General features: G+C 40.8%; 1 protein-coding gene across 6 annotated transcripts in view; it reads left to right on the plus strand.

Annotated features, from left to right (window-relative positions):
- Positions 1-26,533, plus strand: part of LOC103471835 (teneurin-3) — a 190,344-nt gene that overhangs the window by 134,550 nt on the left and 29,261 nt on the right. For 4 of the 6 annotated variants that reach the window (XM_008421051.2, XM_008421053.2, XM_008421054.2 and 1 more), the window contains 8 exons: positions 606-752; positions 1,254-1,488; positions 7,154-7,273; positions 9,330-9,591; positions 10,357-10,624; positions 12,357-12,500; positions 22,916-23,165; positions 24,874-24,894. In XM_008421051.2, the coding sequence (XP_008419273.1) occupies positions 606-752; positions 1,254-1,488; positions 7,154-7,273; positions 9,330-9,591; positions 10,357-10,624; positions 12,357-12,500; positions 22,916-23,165; positions 24,874-24,894 (1,447 nt within the window). The remainder of the gene's footprint in view (positions 1-605; positions 753-1,253; positions 1,489-7,153; positions 7,274-9,329; positions 9,592-10,356; positions 10,625-12,356; positions 12,501-22,915; positions 23,166-24,873; positions 24,895-26,533) is intronic. The other 2 variants (XM_008421052.2, XM_008421055.2) reach the window with 1 other exon arrangement.

Genomic DNA, 26,533 nt, shown 5'->3' on the forward strand with positions numbered 1-26,533 from the left:
CCATCCATCCATCCATCCATCCATCCATCCATCCATCCATCCATCCATCCATCCATCCATCCATCCATCCACTGTAGAATTATATTCTATTCATAGAGAAGTTTTTAAATTTGAAAACAGCTCAGATAATTATAGACAATATGTTTGAAAAGTAGGTTTATATATAAAAATGTGCAGGAACTCTGTGTACATTTTTAAACCAGACAATCATAAACCAAAATATATTATCATAATTAATAATAGTTATGCAACTGATTCAGGTGGAATCTATCTAAAAAACCTCAGTTTTTCTCTCACTCCCATTATTCTACTAACAGCAGGTGAAAGATTTCACCCTCTTTACTCTTTTATATTTCACTTTTCTCAGTCGTTGCCCCTTCGACTCATGTGAAACGACCGTAACTTCTCACACCCCCCTCCCCCATCCCCAGTCCCGTCAGAGGTGTATCGTTCTGTATGTTCACTCACTTCTGTCTTCTATCATTTTTACCCCTCCTCTTCCCCCGTTTCCACTCTCACGTGCCCTCTTCTGCTCTTGTCTCCTCACTCCTTCCCTCTCCTCTCTCCTTCTCTCCCTCATCCGCTCGGCCGTGATGCTTTGACAGACGGCTGCCCCGGGTTGTGCAACAACAACGGGAGGTGCGTCCTGGATCAGAACGTCTGGCACTGCATCTGTCAGTCCGGATGGAGAGGCCTCGGCTGCGACGTCGCCACGGAGACGCTCTGCTCCGACGGCAAGGATAACGAGGGAGGTAGGAAGAAGCGAACGTAGAGTACAAATCGTCTGAGAAGAAAGAACTTAACCGGGAACCGTTATTGCACCAGACAGGAAAACGACTTTTGATCCGGCTCCTTAGTGGCACAGAAAACAAACAAAACAAATCAATCATACATAAAACATCAGTGAGAAGAATATGCAAATGCAGCAGCAGCAGTGCAGATTGTTAAGCAGCCTGCTCTAAAATATAAAGTAGATCAATTAGAAAGAGAGGTTGAGATTATGGTATAAATGCTCCACAGGCTGGATTTCCAATGAGACGCTTATTTGCCCGATTTCAAGCCCCAGAACTTTCACAATTCCTCAGGGATACTTTAAAAGATTTACTTTGTGTCAAGTCAGCATCTCTGCTCTTACTTGAAGTTCATCTAAAAAGTCATCAGCACTCAGAGCAGCATCAGAGGTTTTCAGCCCAGATTTTTCCAGGTCATCAACTCTGCCTGTCCCCTCTGTCTCCTTGGTGTTTTTCTCTCAGATGGCCTTGTTGACTGCATGGATCCTGACTGCTGCGCTCAGATCTCCTGCCAGGGTCAGACCTACTGTCGCGGTTCTGCTGACCCGGCCGCCGTTGCCGGCCAGGGCCAGAGTGCCACCGCCGGTGCCGCCGCCACCACCCAGCCCTCGTCTAAAAGTTTTTATGACCGGGTCAGCTTCCTGATCGGCCCCAGTGGCAGCCATGTGATACCCGGGGATAACCCTTTCAACAGCAGGTAAGCAGCTTTACGCGCCACCGACACCTGCTTAATTATTTGGCTCATGCTGGCTGTTTGCTCTCTAATTACCTGTGTGAGGAAGGCACCTGCGGTTGTGCAGTCGAACCGTCACAAGTGTCACACGTATTTGTCTTTGGAGTCAAGATGACGAGTTTGTTTACAGCAGTTTAGCTGCCAGAAGTGACAAGTAACTCAGGAGTAGCTTGTTCTCTGTTTAAGCAGTCCTTATGGCAGAAAAACACGACTCAAGACCATCGTAGGTTTGGTTACCCAACTCAGGCTTCATTCAGGTACTGGAGTCAGGCTACTTTTATTGTTGCATTAAAATAGTTTATTTTATTAGTTAAAAATGGGGGGAAAAGGCATTATTAACAAACATTGCCCCCAAGCACTTTAATTATGGCCCCCTTGGCTAAAGGTTGGGACACCCTTTGCTTGCTTTAAGTGAACAAGAATATTTTATACATCAAGAAGAAAAAAAAAACTGTGCAATGTGCCAGATAACAGTTTTAGAAATCTTTATATACATATTTTATCATCAGTGGGGCAACCATCACAGATTTGTAGATCTGAAGCTGCAACTCTTAGACACAAGAAACAATCTTTGATATTAGTGAGAAGGCGTTGCTCGCTTGAAACTGTTCCTCCAACAAAAGAACATCAAACGCAACCAGAACCTTATTCCGTTAGTTATCTCTGTATGAAAAATGTATCAAAAGTCCACATGTGGGCTTCATTGTGTGCAAGTCGACACAGTTTCCATTGTAGTGTCGAGTTTTTTTGCTTTAGTTTATAAATCATAATCAAAGTGAAGGTTTTTTGTTGCTTACATTACAAGAAGGACAAAAGAAATGATATTCATGTTTTCATCAGCCTGTCTCTGACGGCCTTGTGCAAGGTAATTTGCTCATTTAAACATTTGTTTTTTATTTATGTATTCATTCATTTACTTAAATATGTTGAATAAATATTTTTACTATTCACAACTATTTTACTATTTGTTAAATGCAAGGCTATTTATTATTATTTTATTATCTAGCAATTTATTTATTTATATGTTCAAATATCTTTTTATTAATTTCTTAGTTTCTATTTAATTGGTTATTTAATTATCTAGCATTTATTTATTGTGTATTTTATACACATGTGATTTTAATTTGAACCACTTTTATATGCATACATATTTATATTCACCTTGAATTTGGACCCTCACTGTCATGTTTGTCAAAGTTAAAGGAATTGATTGAAATGTTTGCTGTAACGGACAGAAAATAATATAATTTGTGGTTCAAGGTGTGAAGCAGGTTTTTTTTTTCTTAATTAAACAGGAACTGATTGCGTTCACATTTGCACAGAAACAAGTTTTTGGGGGACTGATGGAGAGGAAAATGATTACCAACTGTGTGCTGAAGGCTTTGGGATTATTTCATCCAACAGTTTAAAGTAATCCTTATGTAAATAGCGTGCTTTACTGAAAATATAGAATGAGGCAATTCCCCTCAGCTGGGTTCTCAGTAATCCTCATCCTCATTGTCTTGAGCTTACTGTCGATTTCATGTCTGGCTGCGGCATTAGCTCTATTTCTCAAAAATTTCATTTTTCTTTTTATCTTTTCTCCAAAGTCAGCTTTATTGTGAAAAACTGAATTCTACTAGCTCTGCAAACATGCTTGCTGCTAAATGTGACAATTAAATATTTTTTTTCCCCACATTATCACTGCTGTGGAAAAACTCAACTTTATGCATGAATGCCTCTTAACGCTAAAAGTAAAACTTAGTGGTGTTCGTTTGTTTCAAAGCTCTTTTTGATAACATTTCTTGTCATGAAGTGAAGTTTGCTTCATAAAGAAGCGTCTGAATCTCTGCAACAATGGCGATAAAGAAGACTTTCCTCGGCAGCGGCGACTGTTAGTCACAGAGTGCTTGATGTGGGACAGAAGAGAAATTGGAAATACTTAGAGGTCATTCGTCTCCTTCTATTTTCTTCCAAAAAGCCGCTGTGTGATCTGACAGAAGGGGAGCCGGTTCCAGTGTGCGGTCTGGTTTCAGAACGCGGCAGTAAACTTGTCTCTTGCACAGCAGAGAGAATAAACATGTGTTGTGGTGTAGCGCCCCCCTCCCCTCTCCCTCCCGTCCCAACCTTCTCCTCCACAATGGTTCCCCAGCCGTATCGCATGTCCCCACACAAGTCTCCCACTGGGTTTTCAGATGGTGTTTTTCTGCAGCCAGTGTGGGACAGTGACAGATAAGAATGCATGTACTTTATGATTCATTTCTGGAGTTTCAGCAGGTGGTGTTGCTTTGCGTTTGTTTATGGGCTTCAGTTCTCGCATCATCCGTCTGCCTCTCCAAAGATTAATAGAGACACGGGGAAGAACGAGGGAGCCTTTGCTGGAGCCCTTAAGTGGTCTTTTTTTTGTTTTCTTTTCTTTTTTTAAAAAAACAGCAAAGAAACGACAGCACACAGTCATGCGAGGAGAGAAATAAGAGAGGGGCTCATGCTGTTGATCATTCCTGTCTCATATATGTAATGACCTGCAGATAAAGCGGCCAAATGAGCACTTTTTACTCACCAATGACAAATGCAGCAGGAACGCCTTTAAAATTCCCCTCTGCAGTTCTGATATGGCAAATGAGTAAATGTTGATGGAGAAATATTACATTGTCTGGCTCCGTTTTACCTTCAAACGCAGGTCAGACCTAACAAATTACCCCACAAGCATGAATTTAGGAATAAGAATCGGTGTTATACAAGTTCTACCTGAAGGCCTCGCAGTCATGTTGAAAAATGGTCAAGGATACCAGGTGCTTAAATCATGTATGAATCTTCTGCGTCTGTGATTTATAAAGCAAATGCATAAAAAAAAGGAAAAAAAAAAATACAGGTTTTTTTTTTTTTTTCCAGGTGAAAGTGGGGAAAAAAGAAACTGCTGGTGGAAAGCTTTTTGACCAGAAGCAAATCCATTTACCAGCAGGAATAACATGAGAGGGGCTGGTGAATGAATAATGCCCTCCCATACAGAAGACTAACTACCACTGTGGTGTCCTGAAGTGAAGTATTTAACCCCCCAATCTGCTCCAGAGGCATTCATGTTTGGTCAGCAGTGGGAGGTGGGCTGTACAAAGCAACCCCAGGGTGTGGATGTTGGCAAAAGTACTCGTTGAAAATGTTTTTTTAGAGAAATCTCTTGTGCTTATTTGAAAATAGGACATTTTTTTTCAAAACAGGAAACCTTCATATTTTGACATTTTCAGGGCTGAACATTTTGTGTTTTCTGAATATAAATTGTGTCTTTCTTTCACATCTTCACTTCTGAGTTCACCTTTCTAAACCTTTTCTTGGTTATCCTCCTTTGTTTTGCAGCAGTGCTTTTCCTTTTAGGAACCCTTGTTGTTTTTGTCTTTTGCGACACTTTGCCTCCGGCGTTGTATTTCGTTGTTCTGAATTGCTATAAAGTGTCTCTTGACACGTCAGCCAACAAGCATTTTGGCTTCTTACATCAAGAGTGTATCTGTAACAGAGCCGAAGAGCTTGTAACACTGTTCTTGTCGATGTAATATCTGTCATCATGAGTATTACCACTGATATTTTTAAAGCCTCCTGCCATGAATCTCTGGTATGACACAGGAAAAAGAAGCTTTTTAAGACCAAACATTCTTCTCTCAATAATCATGTGAGTCACCGTTCTTTCAGATGCAATTCAGAGAAACATTTTCCTTCTGCAGCATCGGACCAATAAGAATATTCATTGTCAGACTCTATTTTTTGCTTTCATTAACCACACAGACGTTGCATTGCCGTCTGAGCATCTAACTGCCAATCTTGTTCTGTTGTTATACATCTCAGGTTTCACCTTCACTGGAGACACACCAATCAGGCTTTTCAAGTTTTCTCTGTCTGTCGTACCCATTTTAATTTTTCTTTCTAAGGATTATGACAAAGACGTTTCTGTGAATTCTGTTTTAATTATAGCAATAGAAGAGGAAGAATGTTACTGACGGAGGTACATGTTTTAAATCCACCTTAGAAATTATCTGTTTGGATACATCAAAGCACAAGCCTGTAACCTTTATGTAATAGTTACTGAAGTCAAAAACAAAAAGTCCATTAAAGAACGTGTTTGATGATGCATTTATGAACTGAAAATAGTGGGAATTTTTTGTTTTGATTTAATGAGCTGGGGAAAGAAAATCAGATTTTTCAGTATTTGACCTTCAGATCAATGGTCAAAGCCGATCAAGGAAAGAAATTGGCCAATATTGATCACTGGCCAATTGACCGATGCATCATTAACCTTTACCTTAATGTGTTGCAGAGCCGATTCAGCGCATAAATCAACAACACAACAAACATTCACACTATTCTGTAACAGAGTTCTGTCATCTGGACTTTGCTATCTTTGTGTTCTATCCTGGCATCATAGAAAAACCGGTGTGGGGCCGGTTGCCCTGCAGTGTCGGGGCAGATTTGCTCTACAAAAGAGTGAAAATGGGATTTCCGCTCCACTGCACATTATGTTTTATTAAATTGATGTTCTAACAGGCAGAACCTGATCCAAGAACAATGCTCTCCAAAACACTGACACTGAACTTACCTTAATAATGACACCTGGTGGTGGCAGCATCATGCTTTGGGTATCCTCTCCAGAAGTGACAAGGAATCTGATCGATGGAATGGAAAGACTCAAAAGAGCTTTTGATTGGAAAAAAAAGGTTCCAGCAGGACAAAAAAACTAAACGTACAGAGCCACCGTGCGGAGTGGTTCAGATCAAAGCATATTCATAGGTTAAAATGGCCCAGTCAAAGTCCAGATCTGTAAATCTAATGAACCTGTAAAAAACTTGAACAATGATTTTCAGGGGCTCTCTCCATACAGTCTGACTGAGCTATTTTTTTCATGAATAAGCAAAAGATTTTTATTTGTAGATGTTCAAAGCTTGCTAAAGCCTTCTAGCTGTAGCTGCTGCAAGAGACGGTTTTCTTATTGAATAAAGCTCATTAAAAATGCACGACGGATTTGCTTGATTTTTGTTTAAAAGCCTGAAAACCAGGTTCACAGTTATATTTTACTTAACTGCTAAAAAACTTCAACAAAAACATCAAAGTTTGTGCTGCGACTGAGAAAAAGTGTAAACAAGAGATGTGAATACTTCTGCAAGGCTCTGTGTGTAACATATAGAAAACCCTTATGAAATTATTCATAGACATCAGAAAAATGGAATCTGTAAATGAACTCTATTTGTGCTCATTGAATTTGTATTCACTGTTATGTCCCCATAAATGAGATGACTACCCCTAGGAGCTGTAATGGTGTTGTATGCTGCAACCTGTCAGGAAGGGAGGCTTACTCATACATAACTAGGCTTCTTTCTTTGCTTTCTCTTGAATAATAAATGCTGCAATAGAAGTGCAAGATACCGCAAAATGTTAACAAAAGCTCTTATTTGTATAAATTATGGCTTTTTAAAGCAATAAACCGACACAGTGACTCTGTCTGGCAGCTTTTTCATGACTAGCAGCTGCTGACGTGTGTGTGTTGGTAGCAGTCAGTGAATCATACCTCTCTCTTCATGCCGCTGGCCAACATGTGGCTGTTGTGATCCGTGGTGAAGCAGCGGCCGCTTGTTTGCTCAGCTCATTTTCTGTTTGTTTCCTTTCACAGCTTGGTATCGGTCGTCCGGGGTCAGGTCCTAACGGGAGACGGGACGCCGCTGATTGGAGTCAACGTGTCTTTCCTGCACTACCCACATTATGGTTACACCATCACACGGCAGGACGGCATGTAAGCAATCCCCTGTTTTCACAAACATCAAAAGGTGCTGCTTGTAAGGAAATGGCGAGGTCATGCTTTTCCTGAGGTTCTCGTTGAGCTGCACGTCGTAGTAAAAGGCGTCCAACAGTGGGACAGGTGTCCTGGTGGTTGAGCAAAAAGCTTCCCAAAACAACAGCATCACATTGTGCCTTAGAACAATTCCTCATGCAAATGCCACCATGGTGGAGGCCGTTCTGAAGCGAGCTGTTTAAAATGCATTGAATCAGCGAGGGTAGAATCAATCTGCCCGCGGAGTAGTAAAACATGGGATTACTGTCTGACCTTCTCCTGCTATTACCACAGATAGGTCCTTAATAATGGGAGTGCAAACACATACAAGGAAAGCGTATGTTGCATATCTCACAGGAAGGCTGAGGGAGGAGCGCTGACACCCACGACCGTTTGTCAAAATTATGAACCAGACTTTTGGTTCCAATTCAACGCATAGAGGCCATGTTTATGTGTTGCCAGTGTGGAACAAAAAGGCTTTTTGAGTGGCAGGGAGTTGTACAGCTGCTGTTATGAATCGCGGTCCCTGGGTCCCCGTATGGCTGAGGATTAGCTGATTTCTTCAGATATTCCGCCCTGTAACTCTCTGACAAGAAGCGTGATAAATGGTAGGGGATAATCACACTTGGTTAGCCAACAGATCCGCTCAGTGTGTTAAGAAGGGAGGGGTGGAGGGGCAGCATCAAAGCATGGCCTCTTGCAGCTGTGAGCTCCCCACTGCCCAAAAGAGGAGAGAGCTTGAGAAGGAAGCTGTTTTAGGTCAGCTGCACAGCTTGGCTGTTGGCGCGTATGTGTGTGTGTGTGTGTCACTCTGGGTATGGGTGGCGTGCATGAGAGAAGTGCATATGCACTGAAACCTGCAAGTGTGTCTTTGTGCATGAGAATGCATGCGATGTCACCACACAGATGCTGCGCCCCCTGGGTGTGAAGCTCAGCGACTATATAGAGCAGCACTTCAAAGACTCGCCCTTCATTTCCAAACCAGTAACTTTCCCTCAGTAACGTCGAGCTAATTAACACCAGTTCACCAGAGGAAACTCCCCAGACTCCGCCCCCCCAACGCCCTCCCTCCAAACCAAATTCAGCCATAACGTTCCTGCCACCGCCATGCCTGGTTGAACAGAAGTAATAAATTAGATTCAGTGAATGAGAATGTTAAATGGAGGCTGAATGGTTGGGACTTGTTTGAAAAAAGTTTATCTGCTTTGGTGGTCTGGAAAAAAAGATTCTCTGTCCACAGCTCTCATCAGAAATCAAACCAATAAGATTTTTTCACCCAAATTCTGTGCTTAGGTTTCACTTTATTTATTCCACAAATCCCTCACTTTAGAAGAAAAAAATATGATTCTAAAAAATATTTAATTTAGCTCAATTTATTGTACAGCCTCTTAGAAAAATACTGATTTACAATATAAGCAGTTTCATAGACATGTGGACAAACCTCTAGTAAGGATTTCTGAAAATTAAATGTATCTCTTATTAGCACATAATGCTAATAAGAGAAGTGCCATTTATTTTCCCTGGCACTGATTGGCTCTTAGGAAGAGTGTAGATCTTAGTTTCTACATAAGAGCTTAGTTTTGCTCCAGTCTTTGTATTACTGAATTTTATGGTATATTTGATGTTTGAACTGTTAAAATAGCCAGTAATTTTAGTGGCAGTCTTAAGTATTTTAATAATTTGAACAACAAATACACTTTAATATGCATTAATATGCACAGTGGAAACCATCTTGTCACTGCAGCAGAATCAAACATCAACAGTCTTCTGTATCTCTGCTCTCGGAGATGCAGCCAATCAGGGGCAAGGAAAATGAATGGTTGCTTTGCAGCCTTTAGCATGTCAGGTAGCATCGCACCGAGATACAGAATTTCAGTTTATCTTCCACAGAAAAGTCTGTGAACTGCAAATAGGTTATTTTAAATAATTTCGATGGATCATTGAAACTATGAGCTAGTTTACAGTAGATACAGTTCAGTAGTATTCAGTGTTTCCCACATATTTCTGTCCTGTGAAGGTTTGACCTCTTGGCGAATGGCGGCGCCAGCCTGACCCTGAGTTATGAGCGAGCGCCGTTCCCCACGCTGCAGCGCACCGTGTGGCTCCCCTGGAACGTCTTCCATGTGATGGACACGGTGGTGATGAAGCGGGAAGAGAACGACATCCCCAGCTGCTACCTGACCGGCCTGGTCAGGCCCAACCCGTACATACTGGCTTCGCCGCTTTCCACCCTCTACAAAACGTCCCCAGAGGACAACCCCATCATTCCTGAGACCCAGGTGAGCGGACGGCGCCGAGGTGACTCAGAAGAATCACCTCTCATTGTTTTTATAGCCAATTTCAAATTCCCCTCATATCTGATTGCTTTTGAATGACTGCTGTATTTTCACTCAGGAATGATCCAAGCATTGCAGGCTGCAGTTTTGATTACGTTATCTTCGTTTCACAGCGGCTTGTCTTGCTCATTTCACACAGGGTCTGATCTGCCTTTCAGCCTGCCTTTTGGGTCTTTATGGAAGAGTATCTCCCCAAATACAAAGCAATAAATTGTCTCCCAGCAGCACAGATTAATATGTTTAGTCTGTGGCCGGTTCAGAGAAATCCCTCGCTGCGAAATGTGACTGCAGCCTTTGCTTTCTCTGTCGGGACTGCATCTATCTGTGCCAGGCTTCAGCTGAGAAAAGCAAACTGCTGTGTGTTTTTTTTTTTTTTTTTTGCATAATAGCTGCTTCAGGTGCAAACTGAGACACACTAAAAAGACAGTTTCTGTTATTAGTCATACAGTATTTGATTTTTATTCTGCTTACTGATACTAAAGAACTCATCTGCTGCCTTTGGGGTGAAGCCATTTTTCTAGCACACCACTGTAATCTGCACAAAGTTTGCAGATTGCACAGTAACTTTATAAACTGTAATTAGGGCCATTCTCTAAGTTAAATACAGACTCCCATTGCTCCTGTTAGCTGTGTGTGAGGTTTTTTTTTGAATATCTGCTCTTCACACTGTGCTTTTGGCACCAGTCTCACTGCTAATTAAAATCATAGGTGCTTCATGAGCAAGTGGCCATACCAGGCAGTGACCTCAACCTGGTCTACCTGAGCTCCAGGGCAGCTGGCTACAAGCCCATCCTCAAGGTGCTTCTGACCCAGGACCGCCTCCCTTTTGGCCTGATGAAAGTCCACCTGATGGTGGCCGTCATGGGCCGTCAGTTCCAGAAGTCTTTCCCAGCCTTCCCCGACCTCTCCTACACCTTCATCTGGGATAAAACAGACGCCTACAATCAGAAGGTCTTCGGCCTGGCAGAGGCTGTGGGTGAGTTCCTGCTGTGAAGCTGCCCACTAAAGATGTTGTGCAAGCAGAAGTTCGCTGTCAGACGCCCTCAGGCGCTGAACCTCGCTTGAACTTTCAGAGATTGATTTTACTTGTTTTTCAATTGAAGATTATTTGGCCAGGGACTGCTTTGGTTACCATGAGCAATAAAGATGTAGCAGTTGGTGTGAAATCCTCAAATCCCTCCGTGCGGCGTTTTTTTTTTTTTAAGGCCGACGCTTTTTCTGCTGACTTGTTTATTTTCCATGTATGATATTTCAGCAGCTGTGCAAGAATGAAAATATTGCCTATGAGGCAGTGGCCTTAAAAAATCTGCATGGAGCAAGTAGAAAACAGATAATGTGGAACTGTTTTTTTAAACCAAATTACTATTTTAAATATGGTTGAATACGAATCAACCATCACATTAATATGTGAATATTGTAATCCTGGGTTTTATGTTATACACATTGGTTGTTTTAGAGAAATGAATACTTTTCCAGTAACATTAAGTCTTTTTTTAAATCATCACCATCTGCAGGGCTGGCTGTGTTATGGTTATGTAGTATAACATCTGAATATAGGTTTTGTTTAGGTTTAATATGAAACAAAGAACTCAAATTGCATCAAGCAACAATCCATTCTTTATTTTACCACTTCAATAAATACCAAGTTTTTCTGATAAAACCAATTCTTCACCCAGACTAAGAACTTAAAGTTTACAAGCATGAACTTCAACGTAAAAAACAGAAATTTACCTAAAGTCTCTGCTTTGACTCCATCAGCTGTGGTAAACCAGTTGTGAGCTTTTAAAGAAGTATTTTCCAGTAAACATTTTCACACCTGGGGTATCATCACACTTCGCTATTCACACATTTTGCTGACAAATATGATTCTGAATTACTTTAAAAATGTGATTTTTCTGTAGCTCTTATCTAAAGTATTTGATAGAACATTAAAATGATTCTAGTCTTGAAATAGAACATGTTTAAAAGGCATTTGTTTTTTTCCCCAAATTCAACTTTCAACCTTAGAGAGAAAAATAACAAAGATGGAGCCGCAATGACTTGTTTACTTGTTTTCTGTCATCTGCTATATTGCAAATAATCAGGAACCACTAAAAATAACCAGTAGAGAACCGGCGGTCTCACCAAGCAACAGATGACTGCAGAACATAAACTTCACCAAATAAAAGTAAATGTTAGCAGTTTTTAAAGATGTTAAGTAAAACAGCTGCCTTTTTACAATAATCTGGTGTGTCTTAATACCATATCACCGCTCAACCCTGATTCTCAAAGTTTCCTGAAAAACAGAAAACCCTCTCAAAAAATCAAGAATTTTGATAAGGATTTTCATGCACCACTCGTGTTTTTAACAACATGGCAGTGATTATGACGTTTACTTTAACGGGCTCGGCTTGAGCCTTTATTGTTAAAGAGACTCACCCCCGCCTTCACACACAGGTTTGCGTTCTGCTTCATTTGCATTTACACAAGATAAATAAGAGGAGAGCACATAAAATTCAAACGGAGCAGGTGAGATACGGAAACCCCACAGGTCTTCTAAAATCAACCCAGCTGGGGAGAAGTGCACAGCCAAAGAGCCAGAGGACACATAAAACAACCACAACATGCGCTCAGTGTCTGCCGAGCTGCAAGCCTCATTGCTGCTATAAGTGTCAAGTAAAAAGGTTGCAGCCCAGCTCACCGTCGGCGTCTCCTGCCATTATTTTCAGTGTCAGTGGGATATGAATACGAGTCCTGCCTTGATGTGGTGCTGTGGGAGAAGAGGACGGCGGTGATACAGGGCTATGAGCTGGATGCCTCCAACATGGGAGGTTGGATGTTAGACAAACATCATATCCTGGACATCCAAAATGGTAAGAAACGTTCATTACCTGCAGTGTGTGTGCGTGTGTGTGTGTGGCTGTGGGGCAGAGATAGGTACCTCTGTGGGTTACAGGCAGGTGGTCTTTACCCCGAATCACCGCAGTAAAGGCTCAAATCAGAATGAAATATGGTTCGTCATCCCATCTGGAGATAATAGAGGAGAGTTTTGAAGGGCCGATCAGTCACAGTAATGACTGAATAAATCAGTGTGTAAGTCAGCGGGGCGCAGGGCTCGCCACGATTCAACACCACTCAGCTATTTTAGGAAGAAAACGGCTTTTTCTGCTCACGCTTCTGACCAACAGGCATCAGGCTTGATTCTCACATCATTTCAACAAACAAAGTTAATTCCTGGCATGGTGATTAGTCGGATCCTGTGTGACCGATGACGGACGTGACAAAGTAGCCGGTCTCCGTCGAGCTGCTGCCAGAGACAAACAGATGAAATGAAACAATCAAGTATGAAAACAGCAGCGTCACCGCTGGGTGACAGCATCATGGAGGTCACACTCGAGAAATTCAGTCAGCACACTGTTTAAGCGTTTGAGAGCGCGGCTGCAGGGAAGGCGGTAATACGGAGGCACTTCTAAGGAGTCTGCCTCTGGGCCTCAGGCTGCTGTCTGTTGTCAGTTTGCCAGACCGCTGTTTTGACATTAAAACCTCTACGGTGCACAATTGTTGTTCCAGTTGTCCGCCGCAGTTTGGTTCCCTTTTCATCTGAAAAATATTCAGCCTGGCTCTATAGTCAGATTGGAGCATTTCTAGTTTTTTTTCTTTCATTGGCTGGGCTGCCTGTGATTCATGAGGGTTTTGTTTTAGTGCTTATGATTGTTAAACAGCAGTGTTGGCTTCGTTTTCTCTGCTCCATGGCAGGTTTTCTATTAAAATGATTTATGAATAGGAATAAAAACAAAAAATGACAGGAATGAATCAAATATAAAAAGGTTCTTCATGTGTCTACTTCATGTTGCTTTATGCTTTATGTTTCCAAGAAGTTTTGAAGTGGTCTGGATCTATAGTTCATGATGCTTTCTGAAACTTTTCCCTGGTCTTTGACCCTTTTTAATGCATTTTCTGTCCATCCTTGTCCATGACCATGAGAGCATGCTGTGTACTTAAAAAAATATGAAAGTTGATAATCCCAGTAGAAAAAAAAGTGTCAGACTTGGAAAAAAAAAAACTCCTGCAGATGAACAGTATCTGAAATTCAGGGCTTCTGTGAAAATATTAACGATTTCCGTGAAGATATCAAAGTCCTCATCTTCTCCTCTAAGTTAGGTTTTTTCTTTCAGATCATAAAGCTGGAGCGTCCGTTGATGCTAAAACATAGTTTTATGTCAGACTTTATTTCCCAACTCATAATTTATTGTAATTGCTTGTGCTTTTAAAAAATATATATATATTTTAAACTTTTTTCTTCATTCAGGCCTCTCTCACTCTGAGCTGTAAATAAAGCAAATCTTCCTTTTAAATTGTTTTATCTTTTGTGAGATGGCTTCATCTTTTCCTATCAGAAACAAACTTCTTGGTTGAATGAAACTAAATTGAAATCTTAATCTGAAAGGGTGAGAATAACATTGGGTTTGACTTTATACACTTATGATGGGGAAAAAGAGCTCCGATTTATTGAGTCGCTGACTTTGCAGCAACCCCTCATACTGAGCTAGTATGTGTTAAAGGTGGAAAAGAATGACTTGTCTTTATCAGAGGAAACCTCCAACAGAACCAGGTCAAGTATGAACGTCGATCTGCCTCCGTCAGCTGGGGATTAGACAGCATAGAGAAGGTACTCAGAAAAGACGGGAAAGAAAAACTGAGTACACAGAGTTAATGAGAGCAGTAGCTGAATTAGGATTACTACTCATTCAGTGACTTTTCCAGAAAGGAGGACGTTAACCACAGAGATAGCTCAGGGTAACTGAAGTTAGCTGTATTAAGTTGGATGGATTGTCTGCCTTACAGATTAAAACTGGGAGCTGGTTGAAAATGCGTCTCAACAAAATGGTTCCACCAAAATTAAGCTAAATTAGGCAGATACTTAATTCACATGTAAATGTTTTTTGAAGTCGAAATGTGGATCAGTTTAAGCCGAGACTAAATACCATGTAAATAAATCCAAAACGTGTCATTTTCCAACCTTAAAATCCTGACCTTTGACAAGAAGCCTGTGTTTTTCTATCAGATGAGATCAATCTGGACCAATAATACAAAAGTTCAGAGCTGTTCAACTCATATTACTCTGACTTTTTTATTGTTGTAAAGACACTACCACGTTTAGAAATTAAACTCTGCCTTGAAAACATTCCCCTATATTTGTCTTTCAAAACTGTGTATGTCACCTTAGTGTATCATTTTACACTAGGCTAGGATTAAAGTATTTTAAAAAAATTAATTCATCATTGGCTGTCAAGCTTGGTTCCAAACTTGAAATTGACTCAAAAGGTAACATAACAGATGTTAAGGTAACATAACTCATAAAACATCATTACTTTAACCTATTCTATTGAAAAAAATAATACATTTACAGAGTTAGGATGCAGGTTCCCTAAAGCAGCGTTAAGATATTTCTTCATTTGAGCCAGTATTTAGTTGAGTTAAATGTAACAGTCCATTAATAAACGCTTACATTTCACCTGTTTGTATTAACTCCTTAGATTAATTCTTTCTTTGGAGCATGAGGGGAAAAAAAACACCTTCGATCAGGTAGAGTGGAAAAGTGAAACATGAGGTTCTCCGCTCTGTAGGGTTGTGTTCTCATTAAAGCTTCATTAAAGCTTTTAGCCTCCAGAAGCTGTTGGGACACGGTGAACGTGTCTCATAGCTGAAGCTGTTTAAAGAACGAGGTGTTCTTCGTTCTGCTCGGCTCCTAGACGCTGCTAAAGGTTCCTACAGGCCATAACCTGCACTGCACACCGTAGATGCTGCACATAAATGTTTTGAGTACTTAAAAAAGGTTTTCTGATGATTAAAGTTTAAAATAAACAAGCAGTCTTAGTTCTTAAAGACCCTGAGGAGTTTCCCTCAGCTGTGATGTAGAGTTGGTTTTAAGAGGATGTGCTCTCTGGCTCTAGAGGCTCCTTACAAATCCTCTGCAGCCTCCAGACACACAACTATAAATCTGCCTCTTACTTATTTCATTTAGGCAAGATTCGACAAAGTTTAGGTAGAAAATGCTGAAATAATTTTTGTGACTTGATATTTCAACACGTAGAGGAGCTCTGGATATAAGGAGGCATGTTTATGTTGCATATTCCCTCAGTGTAGTTTTATTTTTAAACCTTCTCAAGAGCATTAACAGATAGACTCCTGTTCGTCCTTTAATGCTAAACATCTGTACTACATGCATAATGTTGCAGAGAATAAAGAAAAATGTGTTTTTATCAGATAGGATAGTAGAAAAGAGAGACTGTTTCTTCTACTTTGTCCTGCACCTTGTCAAGCAACAAAAGAACAGAATTCCAAGCTCATCTCCAAACCCGATCTGTCAAGCCATTCAGAACCCAAAGTTTGTGAAGTGAGTGAAAGAAAACAAGAATATGCTTGTAGCTCGTGTTCTGGCGGTGCATCCTCGTTTCATCCGAGCCGTCTCAAAGTAGAGCGCACCATCTCCAAAGCCTTCACGGCGGCAGCGTCTCAGTTGGAGTTGTTGTGAGTTGCATTCATGATCAACAGATAGCTGCAGCATGTGATATGCAAATACTTTGCTGCATCCTTTATTAGATTGAGCCGTACTGCGTCGGAAGATGTCAGAAAACCAAACGTCGCCCTGCTTTAAGAACCGTCATGCTGAGGGCTTGTTGTTGTACACGGGAGCAGCGATTACAGAAATAAAGCACAGACCAGATGGCGCGGAGCGTTTCCTGTGCACTAAATGTTGCCGTCTCCCCAAGGCTCCATATCCCCACATTTATCACTTGTCCCGTTATGAAAAAAAATCACTGCAAAGTCTGTCTAAATTTAAAATGAACAAAAATAGTTCAGCAGACTCGTGGCTTTCTGTCTAAATTACTACCTCTGTTTGACAGGGGCTTAATATCGGTGCAGAATAGTTTCAGTCCTGTCAGCTCAACCCAACACAGCACGCTTGGTAGGACCGGATGTTTTTTTATCCACAACTTTGGCAAGACAGTTTATGAAAAGTTCACCATCCTATCTTCACTGCTAGACAGCAGTCTGAAATAATGTCAGCTGTGTTTGTGACAGTTTGTGCAGTGCCTTGCAGAAGTGCCCTCAATGTATTGAGATTTTAATTGATTCACCAACATAAATTGTGAAGCAGGTGGAAAAGGGCTAAATAATTATTTATGGTTTTTACTGATACAAATCTGAAATCAATTAGAATTGGTTCTCTTTGAGTCACCTGGATAAATAAAGGCAAAATAAATCAATTTGTGCACTTTTTCTACAGAAAACTAAAAATTAATAATTGTAAAATATATCTAGATCAGTAAGATCTTGAGAAAAATATGTCTGAATAAGCCCTCCATGATAAATTGTCCCAGATATTAATGTGATAAATGATCACGTTATCGTCTGAGACCATTTGCAAGTAATATGATAATGGCTTAACAATGCCAGTCCACCGTCTCAAAGATCAATAAACTTTAATTTTGTAAAGAACCCTTAACACTGGAGCTGCAGATATTTCAAATATCCAAAATAAATAAATAAAACAACCAAAAACAATAAATATAAAATGGAAATTAAAACCACACGCAACAGAAAGCATAAATAAATGGAGCATGCATGAAATCTCTTCTACAAAACATGTGCCAAACTGCAGCTGGACTTCCAGGTAGATTTAGATTTAAATTAATCTTTTATTGTTTCCACGAGTGTTTGAGTGAAAGTAGTGTTAATTTTCTATTCACCCAGTATAAACTGGACGAACTGAAAATCTGTGAAATGAGTTAAAGATTAGGATGATGGTGATGAAGGTCTCCAAACTCAGAAAGATACGTTCTCCAAATGTGAGTGGAAACCTGCAGAATGCTTTTCAGCAGCAGGAAGGTTTTTATTGCTGTCTCGCAAATAAATGCGTTTCTAATACAGTATTAATATTTTTTGATATTTGAGTTAAAAATAAATATACATATATATTTTTTTAAATAATATGTCTTATGCGTTGCTCTTTTATATTTCAGTCGATGCTGGTCTCATTTCCTGTCCGTAATAAATGTATTTTGTGAATTAAAGTTAAATATCCCAGAATATGAATAATTAAAGGTTTTAATTTACGCTCAGGGGCAACATGTTGGCGTAGTTGGTGCCACTGTTGCCTTGCAGCAAAAATGTTGCGGTTTGAGTTTGCATGTTCTGCTCCGGCTTCCTCACAGTCCAAAAATAAATGGCCCTTCAGTGTGTGCGTGTGTGTGTGTGGGTGTGTGTGTGTGTGCGTGTGTGTGTGGAAAGGTTTTAGTGTTGTGGGGTTTTTTTTGTTTGTTTTGTTGTTTTTTTTGTTTGTTTTTTAATTCACCTAAATTTGTTTTCATTCCACAATGAAGGATTCAGTCAGGAATCAGGCTTTTAGAAACGTACGGGTTTTGGGAGGGAAATTCAGCTCGATATTCTCAGTCGACAAGAAGATGAATCCAAATATCACTGTTTGCCTTCCTTGCTGCTCGAGTATTGATTCTTTAATGCTCCACGGCTTGACTAATGTCCTTACCAGACATGTGAGCAAGCAGTGGTCCTGCCGCTGCACTGCAGTTTATCTCCAAACATTTGCTATCTCGCTTTGTTGTGATTCCTGCTTCATATTTGCTCCACTTGGAACATCTGAGGAGTTTTTCCTCTCATCGTTTGTGGCGTAAGGCCTGAGCAGAAGCTCCTCTCCCCCCACCTCGACTCCAGAGCCTGTCAAACCAGATAAGGCAAATTGCTGGTGTCTGCACTGTAGTCGTGTCCTCCTGCCCCTCGTTTCTTCGTTACAAGTGGATATGCCTTCCCCTCAATCTGCAGCTTGTCTCTATCTTGGGTAACATAGCCGATACTTATTGGACACAGCCAGGGTTCAGAAAGGCTGTATGTGTGAGAGTAAGCAATGTATGGCTCACACACATGCTGCATTTTAAGGAATCAGAGGTCTGCTGCCTGCCGTTAGCCTCACACAGGATCAGCGGGGCTCCGGGTGGCACGTTGAAGAAAGACAGCAAAGAGGAACAAAGAAGGACAGGGTGCAATTAAGACACACTCCCTTTCGTCCCCTACCACTCTCTGTGCTCGCCGCGTGTCACCAAGGTGACATTGCTCACGGCGCTCCAGTTTTTTATCACATATGGAGGCTCGGCCTTGCACTGGCGCCATTAATCATCTCAGACGCTGTGATGTCAACATGAAAGACGTTTTTTTATTTCCCCCAACATGATTCAAATTAGCCTTTTATCAAACAAATTATTACCTGGTGTAATGTCTCCCAGGTAGGAATGGATTGGTGTTGGGCAGCGCACTCAGGAATTATGATTTCTATATGCAGGCAGCAGGCAGAGTTTGTGCAGATGACATCCTGGCCCTTGCTCAATAATTCATGTAATGACTCCTCTTCTGGTTTTCTATTTTCATGGCCTTCAGGCCTCCTCAGTGTCTCTTTTGCCATCAGTTTTATAGACAGTTATATTTGGACTGTTTGACTGTCTTTCTGTCATTGTTTGAGTCTCTGAGTAGCTGCAGGTTTAGCTGCGCCTGAGTTAGACATACGGCCACTACCGATAACAAGCAGCCTAAAAATAATGGCCAAAATGATCCGCTAGGCTGTTCCTGCAATTTAAAGCTCTTTTAATGAAATGCCAGAGGAAACGCCACTGCCAGCCAGCTGGCTGAAAGAAGACGGCCAGACCTTTCTTTAACTTAAGTGAAAGACAAATTTGACTGTTTGCAAATATTACCAGTTGCAAATTATAATGACTGATTTGACTTTTCTTACAGCTTGGCTTCTTCGCATCTTTCCCTTTTTGGTTCCCTTTCTTTCCTCATTTTCTTTCATCTTTCCTGCTTTTCTTTTTTTCCTTGTGTCCTTTCCCCTTACCCTCTTTGTGTTGTATTTTCTTCATTCTTTCCTCTTTTGTCTATATTATTCGATTTGTGTCCTTTTTCTCTTTTCAATTTTTCTTCAGTCCTTGTATCAAAACTCATTTTCTTCTTTTGTCTTTCTTTCTATTTTCCATGTAGATGTTTAGAAACCCAGATATTATCTACTGCAATAATTAATATACTAAATAATTAGATCAGCCGTAGGGACAGCTGTTGCTCTCTGTTTTAATCTTAACCAGTGACATCCTGTTTTTGCTCTGTGTTTGAAATGGTTTTCTGAAGAGCATCGTATTGTAAGTCTGGGTTTTCTCTGTGGTTTCCATACAGTGAGACTCTCTGGTTCTGTTTATTCACCTCGAGTAGAGAAGCCATCCATCGTCTCTGGGCAAGTAACTTCTCCCCAGATTTTGAAGCCGCCTCCACCCGTTCATGTTTCTAATCGATGAGCAGACACGTCCCGAGCGGCTGATCCATTCAGCTGCCATGCTTGTTCTTTGACTTCTCCCCTGCAGAATCTGTCGGGGGACTTCGCTGCAGCCTGTGCAGCAACGCAGGACTTTGTGAATAAATTGTTTTACCGAATCTCGCTTTTGGGAAATCATATCACAGTTCTGAGTTCTCATCCAGACTTAGAAGTGCAAAATAGTTCTGGATGCATGTTGGTGGAATCCAAAACCCCTTTTTAGTGGCGACGCCGCAGGAGTCCCCCCCCCCCCCACTAACACCACCTCCTACAGCCTGGAGCTTCGGATAGTCACAAGCCAAATTCCCATCAGTAGAGCTCTCCAGCTGAGACATCGCAAGCTTGATCCTCACAACAATCATCAGCAGTAATGTGTCATGGCCAAGTGTCCTTGAGGGAGGGAAGCTGAACCTTAATCTGCTCTCTCACACTAAGCTGGCAGAAGACATTGTGTGTGAGAGAAAAATCAAAGTAAAAGAGTACAGTGTCAATAGTAAGTGTGGGTGTAATGGTGGGGGGTTGCTGGTGATTGATAGCAGTATTTAATCTATTCCATTACACTGTCTAATAGCCTATGGGAAGACTTGTGTGTACAGTAAACTGTGATGGAAGTGTAAATGGAAAGAACTTACCAGGATGACTTCAGCATCCTTCTTTTTTTAATTCTTTTAAGCTGAACGTCTGCCAAACTGTGAGACGGCTGCAACGTTGACACTCATCCATGTCCTACACACCCAGCTGCATCCTGCATATTAGCAACATTGCTGTCTTCCACATGAATGTTAAGAAGTCATTACGCAAACAGACATTAAAATTCAGATCAAATTATACAGCTTATTTGTCACTTCTGATGTGTTCATTTTTCCCGGGCTCAGCCTCAACCCTTCAGCTCACCGAGTGTTTTCATCGCGCCGTGTGTGTTCTTTTCAATGTGCCGACAAATGGATCACAGTTCAATTAAAGTCCCAAGGTCACACGTTTCCCGGCGCTGCGCGGAGAGCCTCGTCCTGGACCTATTTGTCTTGGTTAGAGGCTTATGTATAATGCTGTCGGGTACAGAAGACGAATTGGTCAGATCGTCAGGAGTCTCGCTGGTCTGCGTCTTCATTTGAATTTGCCCTTCAATCAGCTAAATCAATGAGAGGAACTAATCAGAGGAGGGACAAGCTGCACACTTAATTTCACATATATTGAGGGTTGCAGTGGCTCGCGGTGTGGCTCCGTGGGAGTACAGCATTATGTGGCCGTTCAGCGGTGTCATAGATCCACTAATTAGGACAGAGGCAGAGTGAAATCACACAAGTTGCTGGATGTGAATAATTAAGTGCTCTAAGCATGCACTTCTTCCCTTTGATGTGTTTTTTTCCCACTTTGAAGAATGTCCCACTATACCCCCCCACCCCACCGCGCTCTGAAGAAAGCCTGTTATATCAGCTCCTTGTTAAAATATTAATCTGTTATGACTCACCACATTTAGTGGCTCCTCACCGTAACGTATGGGCCGTCATTAAGGCGGCGTCCTCAGCTCCGTGTTTATGTTTACTGCCTCTCTGTGACTTGGGGGAAGCGCTCTCCCCGTCAACTTAGAAGTACATCATTCCTTATAAAATATGATTCAGCTTCATGGAGGGTTTTCAGGCATCCGCTGGGGCGGGGCCGCGGCTCTGCCATGCTGATGGTCAGCCTCCGGTCCCTGAGCTGTTTAAATCACATTATTGTCTGAGCAAGAGGTTATGTGGATTAGTTGTGAGTAGCCAGTGTCTCACCTGCAATAGGAAAAAAAACGTTCTCAAGTGAGAGTCAAGCTAAATACTGAGGGAGAATTAAGCTGAATGATGTAAATGTCATATTTTCCTAGACTTTCTACAGACATCCAGCTGGTAAATACTATAAACATCCCAATGAACTTTAAGGTTTAAAAAGTATTCTCAGATAATAATTTTTACAACAGACAGACAGAACTGCTGTATTTTTTTCTTTCCATTTGAATAATTTGTCTCTGAGGAAAACCAAGGACGAAAACACAGCATTAATTTCCTTGATATTATTTAGGGGTAAAATGGTAATACAAGCTGAAGGTGTATTTCATATTTTATTGGTACATTTGTAGAGAATTGTGTATTGTTATATTCCAGAGTTTAAGAAACTCTGTGTTGTTTATGAATGAGTGAAACATGGAGCAGGAGATTGATGGGCAGATTGGTGCCGTGTTTGCAGTGCAGCGTTCTGTTGTGATGAAAAGAGATTTAGTCATGAACTCTGGGTAGTGTCTGAAAGAGATCATGACACAATTGATCAAAATGAGGGAAATGAGGAATCGGCTATGTGTCGATTCCTAGTCGACATCTAGCCGATTATTTAGAGAAAAAAAAGCATTCTTATGCGTTTTGACAGTTTATCCACACAAAAGCTCAATTTAATATCACTAAACATGATTATTTATAAAAATTCAGACCAAAATAGAGTTTTGTGTTTGCATGTGTACATGTGAAACAGACTTTATATTTTAATGTGCTTTTTAAAAAAAAGCACATAAAAAAAAACCTTAGTGAAATGTTACAGGAACATTAAAAGGGACTATGTCCATGAGTAGAATGACCAAAAACACATAAAATAATTGTCTTCAGCTGTCAGTGGGGATTTGGATTAGTGTGGTCATGCAAATCCATCCTTATATTCTTGTACCAAGTGCACCATGAATACAGTTTCATTACTAGAACTGAAACCTTAAACCATACCGTTTGTTTAACCTTTTCTTGTAATAAACAAATGTACGGCCATTCAGCCCGTCTTTTCTGCCTGTCATCATATCCTCTGGTTAGATAACTGAATAATGAGTCCAGTGATGTCGTGCCAATAACAACCAGCAGCCATGCTTTCACACCTGTGAATAACTACTGTGCTGTTTCCCAGGAATCCTTTATAAGGGCAGCGGCGAGAACCAGTTCATCTCTCTGCAGCCCCCAGTGATTTCCACGGTGATGGGAAACGGACGGCGCAGGAGCATCTCCTGTCCCAGCTGCAACGGGCAAGCTCAGGGCAACAAGCTGCTGGCGCCCGTTGCTCTGGCCTGGGGCATCGATGGAAGCCTTTATGTCGGCGATTTCAACTTCATCCGCCGCATCTACCCGTCTGGGAACGTGACGAGCATCATGGAGCTCAGGTAGGAGAAAAATGGCACCGCATTTGTAAAGTTATAGATGCATACATATAAACAAACAAACTATCTACAGCTAAACATTTAATCAAATGTGTCGATACTGAGGTGTAACAAAACAGAAAGTTAAAAATGTATTTCTGTCACCCATAAATTTTTCAAAACACTAAACCGACTTTTACATCAGACATAGAAGAAATGTATGATTTCATTTAATGGAATAAACAAACCCAACCAATCTGCCTCAGACATGTTTATTGTTGTCACATATGTCTGACAACAATCAGAAAAAATACTTAAAGTATATATATGAATGTTTTATGAACATGATAGACAATGAAAAGGGGGGAAATTTTCACAGTGCACTTTCACTGACCCTTAAATTATGATGTAATAAAGGATCTCTCTTGTCATTGCTGTGTAGAGTTCAGCATGGTGAGGGAAACTAAAATGGCACGGTGGGCAGACTTTAACTCACACACATCTTTCCACTCCTCATAGAAATGTGAAATCTTTCCCCCATCCATCTCCATAATTAGGAAAGACATCCTGTCTTCAGCGTGTAATTGGGATGATTTACGTCCTCATGCCAAGTTGGCTTCTCTCCGCAGTGACTCTGATTCGGCCAGTTGGCTTATTTTAAAGTGGCAGATGTTGATTAAATGTACATTGGGCCTTCACCCTCCGCGAGACGCATACATGACAAAAATAACATGAAAATTGCCTTAAAATGATGGAGGTCACTGCACCGTTGGCTGTCTGTTCACTGATTGAGAGTTAATATCAGGATTAAAAGGGTGAATGTTTGGAGCAGATCTGAATTGGAAGGCGGACATGCTAATCCACCCTGGAAACCTGCTAATGCACCTGCACAGGCATCCGCCTCTACAAAACGGATGTTGGAAATGATGTAGCGGTTGGATGAAAAGCAGGGCGCCGCTATAAACCAACATGCAGGCTCAGCAACACTTTACCAGCCGAAAAATGGTTTACATCTCCAAGCAGCTCTTTAACAAGAACAAGAGGCTAAGAACTCATGTGAGCTTTGTTAAATTAAATTTTAAAAAGAGCCAAATCTCTTTGCGTCACACTGTAGAAAAAGTGCAACAGTTTTACAGAGACTGTTGTGTCAGAAATCGATCGTTTTAGAGCAAACATGCACTTGGTTTCAGTCCTGCCACCTTTCACAAATGGAAACATCCTGAACCTCCTTCAGCCAGTGTTCGCTCTAAGCCTGTGTTTATATTCTGGCTTCAGTGGTCAATGTAGCAAATGGCTGAATCAATATTTCAATATGAGCGGTCAAATTGAGAATAGCAGTGGTAATACCGGATGGTGCTCCATGAACACAGGAGGACATGTTTCCCTCTCTGTGGGTAATAACTCCACCTCTGCGCTGTCTGCCAAACAGACTGTCATTGCATGTGACCTTCTCTGCTGGCTGTGTTGATTCTTCAAGGGGACGACTTTGACTTTCTTACTTTCTTCATCAAGCTCTTGTCTGCCCATTTCACATGAGTTTTGCTGAGATCTCACAAATCTTGTAAAGTTTAAACATAAATAATGAAAAATCTACTGGAGTCAGACATCCATAAGTCAAAGAAATGGCAAAAGAGAGCCATATAAATACTAACAGAACATTTCCAACTAAAATGTTTCATTGTCTTTATTCTCTTTCCTCTTTTTCTGCTGCTCCCACTGCATCCTGTCATAGAAATAAAGACTTTAGACACAGGTAGGTAAATTATTCTAGTCTGTTCTTTCTGCATGTCTCTGTCTCTGAAAATATTTGAATTACTCGGCCTTTTGTTGCTGGATCACAGTGAGAAGCATTGACTGGAACTGTGCTACATTGATTTAGATTTTATGTTATACACTGATACTTTGTGACATTTTCCAGTTATGAATCTGAGCAACAATGATTACATGTGGGGTTCCTCAAGGCTCCATTGTTTTTTGGGCTCTAAAATGCAATGCTGGAGATCAGCGATCAAATAGAGTCAGTTAGACAAAATACAGCGGAAAATGCAGAGCAACAGGCTCTGAGGCAGACTGAGACGAAATGAAAAGGCTGGAATAAAACATGTCCTGTCTACATAGGATGCAGAGAAAGTTCTTCATACTTTTATTTTCAGTTTGAATCATTGCAAATTTAGATTATTCCCCTTGCTACTTCTTTGTAAAGAATACATTTAAATATGTAATTGATCTAGTAAGGCACTTAATAGTATTGGGCTCTATACTATGAATTAATTAGCAGTAACAGACTAAAAATCTCCCTCGAATCAGGACTGAAAACATTACTGTCTTCTGCAGCTTCCATATAAAAGTCAACAATTATCTCATCAGCTCATTTTCAAAATGTTTTAGTCCAACTATTTATTTTCTAAAATGTACATTGTAACATTTTTGAATAGATGATTTCTGTTTTTAAATGCAATTTCCTTTACATTTTTGTCCTTTACTTTAATTGCAAAGCCATTTAGATAGCTTTGTCTATGAATGGTGGCACACAAATACATTTTACTTTCCTTTTACACTCATTTAAGCACCGGCAATTGACTTTTGTAATTATAGCAAATCAGTGATGGTTTGATTACATCTAAACACGAGGGAAAGCACACACATTTTCAGAATTAGCACATCTGCTTTATGTAAAAGAGGGAAACATGCATAAGGAGCCTTAACCGATTTGAAAAATTATGCAGAAATGCAAAGAGACGCCTACATGTCCAACATCAGAGCTCTGAAATAAAGTTCAGTATCATTGCTAAGCTTGTAATTACATTTCTAGTGATGGTGTTTGGCAGATGTTCTCATCCGGAGGGCCTTGCACCACTGCTCTGTATTCATGAACATGGCAACATCACTGCATCAAGTGAAGATGCTTCTTGGTAGCAATTAGCTTCTCCCAGTGATTAACATGACAAGAGCAAGAGGTGCTCCAGACAGTAAAACTGCCGTAACTTTATTAAACCGGCTGTCACGGCAACGCTTCTGGTGAGATGACCAGATTATGGGAAATGGATGAGGGACCTTTGTGTGAATTTCAAATCTAATTTGCCTGATTCATGCAGTGAACTCAGATTTCCTGATCGTTTCAAACACTCAGCTGAATGAAAAGGCTGTCGGGCCTAATGAATTCAACACTGCCATGTGTTAATTAGACACCGAGATAGGTTTAAAAAGGTGTAAAACCCAACACTGGATGAAAGGAATACTGAAATGTGCTGCCTAGAGGCTCTTAACTGGCCATCATTTCTTTATTCTTTGCTTTTTTCGTGGCAAATCTAAAAGTCTGCCAAGGCGTCCTGGAGCCTAATCTGAAATTCTAATAGGTGGAAACTGAAGATTAAAGATAATTTGAAGCACAA

Source organism: Poecilia reticulata, linkage group LG10, assembly GCF_000633615.1.
Source record: "Poecilia reticulata strain Guanapo linkage group LG10, Guppy_female_1.0+MT, whole genome shotgun sequence".
Lineage (NCBI taxonomy): Eukaryota > Metazoa > Chordata > Actinopteri > Cyprinodontiformes > Poeciliidae > Poecilia > Poecilia reticulata.